Source organism: Eptatretus burgeri, chromosome 16 (genome assembly GCF_056783735.1).
Source record: "Eptatretus burgeri isolate ZD-2024b chromosome 16, Ebu_testis_v1, whole genome shotgun sequence".
Taxonomy (NCBI): Eukaryota; Metazoa; Chordata; class Myxini; order Myxiniformes; family Myxinidae; genus Eptatretus; species Eptatretus burgeri.
The window spans coordinates 63,156,745-63,162,744 of NC_140976.1; the positions used below are offsets into that span (position 1 = coordinate 63,156,745).

The 6,000-nt window shown below is 47.2% G+C and overlaps 1 protein-coding gene across 2 annotated transcripts in view; it reads left to right on the top strand.

The window, feature by feature from the left end:
- Nucleotides 1-6,000, top strand: part of PFAS (phosphoribosylformylglycinamidine synthase) — a 71,891-nt gene that overhangs the window by 17,666 nt on the left and 48,225 nt on the right. For both annotated transcript variants that reach the window (XM_085858795.1, XM_085858794.1), the window contains exon 9: nucleotides 243-374. In XM_085858795.1, the coding sequence (XP_085714921.1) occupies nucleotides 243-374 (132 nt within the window). The remainder of the gene's footprint in view (nucleotides 1-242; nucleotides 375-6,000) is intronic.

Below are 6,000 nucleotides of genomic sequence, written 5' to 3' on the forward strand. Positions count from 1 at the left end.
ATCAAAAAGAGAGAAAGTGGTTTTATATCTCATGCACGTGGTTTTGATTTCCTGTATAACAGACTCGTATCGAGATGGGAATGCACTTTATCTTCAAAATGGTTGTTGGTATATCTTGGCACCGATTTTAAATTAGAAAAAAAAAAAAAAAAACATTTTCTCAACTTGTGCTATCAAAAGTGTACTTCCGAATCAATGGCAAAAGTTACTTGTACATCACTCGTTCTTTCACTGCTTGCCAGGATACCCCCTGCCATGGGAAGATGATAGCGTCTTCTACCCCTCAAACTTTGCCAGGCCACTGGAAGTTGCCATTGAGGCCAGCAACGGTGCCTCCGACTATGGCAACAAGTTTGGGGAACCTGTGTTGGCAGGTATTGTGACCCTTTTTTATTTTAATTATTGGTTTCAACAAACGGCTGTGTTTGCTGACTGTGAATGTAGTTTTCTGAAGGTGACTCAGATTTTTGGAGGATAAATATATATATATATATTTTTTTTTTCGACATGAATGATGATCTATGTATCCAAAAAAGAAATAAATATACACTGTTAGTACCTCCTAGCTTGGTAAAGCAGTACAGCATAGTTCGTGTCCCATAACAGCTGAAACTGCACGATCTGTGAGCAGTAATGTCCGTCTGCAACACGAGAACATTACCTCTGCTTTACTGCCTCCCCAACCAGGAGGTGAGTTTGAAGTCGGGCAAAATGTAGCCCTTCCGACCCGACAAATGCATCATGCCATTTAAACGCCCTGATGAGGCTACCATTAAACGCAGGATCATGCAACCAAAAGACCGATTGAATCGGGAGGACAAATCGTCTGTCATTTATAAAATAAATTGCAGCAACTGCGCAGCCCACTACATTGGAGAGACCTCAAATAAATTAAAAACAAGGCTACACGAACACCAGTTATCTACCCAGAAAGGATCCGCTCCCCCAGGTTGCAATGCACAGCATCAGACAAGACCATCGATTCATGTTCACTGAGGCTGAGGTGTCCGAGCAAGTGAACAACCGAACGTCCAGACAGCTGCAAGAGGCCTGGTATTCAAATGAAAAATCAGTTAATAGACATCGATTTATACCCTAAAATATCAAGCATTAGGTCACCAGCTCAAACATCAGTAAACTCCGCCACTCCGGATCTCCGCCACTCCGGCATGCGGGCGACCGCCTTTAGCTAATTGGCGGCCGTGCGTGCCTGCCGAACGTGGCAATCCAATCGCAGCTTTCGGATCAACGCCGAAATCCAGCTTCGGGTGTGTTTTTAACCACACCACAACCTTGTCAATGCTCTGCCCGCGCTACAGGGTCGATCGCCGAATTGTCGATTTACCTAATTATTCGCGCGGACAGACTACCGAGAGGTTGTACCTCAACGGGACCTGCTCGGAAACGAGCCGCTTTAAGCAGCTGTTTCCGTCTGCGATTGCCGAGCGGTTTATTATCGCCAAGCCCCGTTGGACCCGATTATCTTATCGGTGTTAAAAACCAGCTATTTATTCCGAACGCAATTATGGCAGTTCAATGGAGGAAGGGACGCAACGAGCAGGTGAATATTCAACAAAGGGGGACATTTATTTCAATGTAGGCACGTATGCAATGAATGGGGGTAGGGGGAAAGACACGAGCAAAAAGACCTCCAGCCGTTGTCTATCTATTACATACATGCACTTGCACCATTCTACTTATGGACAAGGCGCCACAGACTTCCATGCAAAAACCCCAGCAAAGAAAAGACCCAGGCTCATAAGCCTCATGAGAGGTCTCCTTCGGGGCTCCCTGCTGACGTTCTCAAAGTTAAGTTCCGGTTGTTATTTGTCCCGTTTTAACTGTTTAATTTTCTCACCTACATGTTAATGTGTGTTCCTAGTTCGGTTTTGTTTCAAAAATCGTGCTATTTTGTGAATATTTATGTCGACGTTCTTACCTGGTGTTTGAGGCCTAGTCCTAGGCTTGAGCCCTACCGGTTCCACTCGGTGTTCGATCGTTTTTTTTTTTGTTTGTTTGTTTGTTTTTTCTCCCCATTACCTTCAATTTCTATCCTCCCCATTACCTTCAATTTTCATCCTCCCCACTTTCCAAACATCCCCCATTCTCCCAACTAATCTCTTTCTTATCTCAAAAAAAAAAAAAATAATAAAATAAAAATATACCCAACAACAACAACAACAACAACAACAACACGCTCACCTTCTCCCGATTCTGCTACTTCTTCTTCCTCTTAACTTCCTCTTAACTTCCTCCTCGTCTTCCTCGATTTCTTTTTTTTTTTACACTTCCATGACCAAATCTGTTGAACTCTCTCATACATTAATATTAACAACAAAAACGATCTTATAATGCTTCATCTTCCTCTCTCACACATGTGGTACTCTTTACTGTTTCACAATGCACTACTCTTCTGCTATTTTAACAGACTGCTCTCATTTCGACCTCTCCTTCATTCCTTGCCTAAAAAATCCAACTATTACAGCGCTTCTTCTCTCCATGCTCTGAATTCGCCTTCATTGCATCCATCAAGAATTGTGTTAAATCGCATCTCTGACCTAAAACTTTTAAAAACCACAGTTTGCCATGGATGCTCGCTTTCCATCAACCATTCTTTTTTCCAACTTCAGTGCCAACTCACCCCCTCACCCCTCACTCTCACTCTCAAAGCAACCATCCCACTCTTCTCCCTCCAAGCCTCCCTCTCACCTCTTTCAAAAATTCCCCCTCACCTTTCTCCCACCTTTCATCCCCCTCACTCTTCCTTCTCTAAGTTGCCCCCCTCTCATCCACCAACCTGCCTCCCTCCACTGCCCTCTCACCTCCATCTCTTCACTCCACCTCCTCAAATCCTCAACTGCCATCTTCCTTGTCTCTTGTCCCCCCTCTCTCCCAGCACCACAGAGCCTTTTCTACTCCTCATTCGGCCCCCTCCCCTCGCTATTCTGCAATACCCCACAATCCTTCAGCAACCCTCCTTACCTCCCCCCCTCGTCCCTCGTCCTACCCTCCCCCGCCCCCTCCACCTCCTGCACCCAAAGCCTCCTCCCCTACCTCTTCATTAAAAGTGTGGACCTCAAATATCCGGGGCCTTCGCTCAAACCTTTCAGATCTTTCCATGCAGGTTGCCACTGACAAACCAGACATTATCTGCCTAACAGAAACTTTCCTCTCCCAAGACGTGTCTGACTCCCAAGTATCTCTCCCTGGTTACTCCCTCCTCTGGTATGACAGACCTGAGCCTCGTCCTGGTGGAGGTGTTGCTCTCTTCATCAAAGACTCTATTCCTCACTCTCCCTGCACTGCCCTCACTCCCCCACACCCCCAGGAATACCTCTGGCTTCGGCTTCCCCTCCACTCCCACCTCATGTTTATATGTGTACTGTACCGTCCACCGAACAGTGATGACTCCATCTACACCTCACTCTCCGAAAACATGGACCATCTTCTATCTTCTCATCCAAACTCTCTCTTCCTCTTATGTGGCGACTTCAATTGTCATCACGCCAGTTGGCTAGGTGTGGGTACCTCTCTCACCTGCCATGGGACATCAGCAAAAGCTTTCTGTGACTCATTGGGACTGACTCAATCGGTCAACTTCCCGACCCGGATCTCAACCAATGGTAGTCCATCTCTTCTGGATCTGATTTTGACAAATTTCCCTGACAATATCTGCTGCTCTTCCTTCGCTCCAATCGGTTCTTCTGACCACGTCCTTATTAAAGTGGACATCTCTCTGGCTGTTATCAGAGAACCACCTCACCGCCGTCAAGTCTGGCATTTCACTCAAGCCGACTGGCAGGGTCTCCGAGCAGCCATCAAACTTACAGACTGGTCTCCTATCACTACTTTCTCAAACATCAACTCATCCTGGGAATTCTTTCAAAGAAACTTGCTCTCCCTCATGCACAGATTTATCCCCTCTCGTGTTCAGTTGTCTTACCCTTCCTCCCGCCCTTGGTTTACTGAAGCTTGTGGCGAGGCAGTTGTCCTGAAACAACTTGCCTTTGCCTCATGGAAAGCAAACCCAACTGAGGGCAATCTCAGTTCTTTCCACAAAGCTCGGAACAAGTGTGTATCTACCCTCAGGAGAGCCAGAAAACAACATCTTTCTCATCTCAAGTCTGAACTCTCAAACCTCTCTCCCTCCTCAAAATCCTGGTGGCATTTAATCAAATCTGTTTCTGGTGTATGTTCCCCCTCCATCCCCTCCCTTACCTCAAATGGCCGCACTGCTGATTCCACACGTGATAAAGCTGAATGTCTAAACTCGGTGTTTGCAGCTAAATCTTGTGTCCTAAACCCATCACTATCTCTACCCACTTTACCCAGTCGCACCCAACTGTCCCTGGACTCTGTATCCTTTTCTCCTGACAAGGTGGAGAGCTTGCTTTCAAACCTCGAGTCAGATTCTGCAACCGGTCCAGACGGCATCAGCCCACGTGTCCTCAAAGCCTGCTCTTCTGCTCTTGCTCACCCTCTCTCTGTTCTATTCACCCTCTCATTTTCCCAAGGTCATCTGCCATCTGCTTGGAAATCTGCTAACATCACTGCCCTGCATAAAAAGGTGCAAAAACAGATCCCTGTAACTACAGACCAATCAGCCTTCTCCCAATCATCAGCAAGGTTATGGAATCCATCATCGCTTCAGACATGAAATCCTTCCTCTTCTCCAATGGCTTGATTTCCAATCATCAATTTGGTTTCAGACCAGGTCACTCTACCCTGGATATGCTGCTACTGCTCTCCCATCAATGGATGGAGGTCCTCAATGCCAGACAGGAAATCCGAGCCGTATCCCTGGACATATCACGTGCTTTTGACACAGTCTGGCACCCTGCCCTACTCACCAAACTCTCTTCCCATGGTATTCAAGGCCATCTCCACTCATGGCTCGCAGACTTCCTCTCCTGTCGCAGTCAACGTGTGGCCCTAAATGGAGTTCTTTCATCCCCTCTTCCTGTGCAGGCTGGAGTTCCTCAAGGTAGCGTTCTGGGCCCTGTTCTTTTTCTGGTTTTCATCAATGATCTCTCGGACTCTCTGGAAAATCCTCTATTTCTCTTTGCCGATGACTCCACCCTCTGCCGTACCATCTGTCATCCCTCAGACCGGCAAGCAGCAGCTTCTTCGCTCACTGCAGATCTGGATAAAATCACAAACTGGTCCAACAAGTGGAACATGTCTTTCAATCCAGACAAATCTCACACTCTCACTATGTCTCTTCGTAAGGACCGTTTACAAAACCCCCCCATCCACTTTCTCAACAATCCTCTGGAAGAAGTCTTTTCTTTCAAGCTTCTGGGTCTCACTATCTGCCATGACCTTTCCTGGGAAAGTCACATTTCCAACCTTGCCTCAAAAGCCAGTCGCCGACTGGGAATCCTCCATCGTGCAAAGTCCTTCCTCGGCCCTCTTGAGCTCCTGACCACTTACAAAACTTTTGTCCGTAGCCTGATGGAGTACTGCTCTCCCCTCTGGGCTGGTGCTCCTGCCTCCCACCTTTCTCGACTTCACGCTGTCGAAACCAGGGCATTTAAGATCATCGGCATCTCCCGCAATGAAGCTGAGTCTTTGGGCCTCTCACTCAATCACCGCAGGTTGGTCGGTGGTCTTTCTGTCTTCTACCGACTCCTCTCCAGCCTTGCCCCCCCTGCTCTCTCTGCGATTTGTCCCAACCACATTTCCACAGGGCGCTCAAGGTCCGCCAACAACCCCCTTCTGGTAAAACTACCAAAATCACGAATCACTGCTCATCTTCACTCTTTCATTCCTCTTTTTTCCCGCCTTTGGAATAAACTTCCTCACTCTATTCTTTCCCATTCTTCCCTCCAGGCTTTCAAAACAGCTGTTCACCACCACCTCTTATCTTCCCCCATCCAAATCCTCACTCTTTTCTACCCCCGATAATCCACCCAAGCCCACTTCCTTCAATTCTCCTGCTTTCCTTCCTGAAAGTCCCTGTAATGTCCATCTTCTCCTCGCCATGTTCCCCGTCCCATC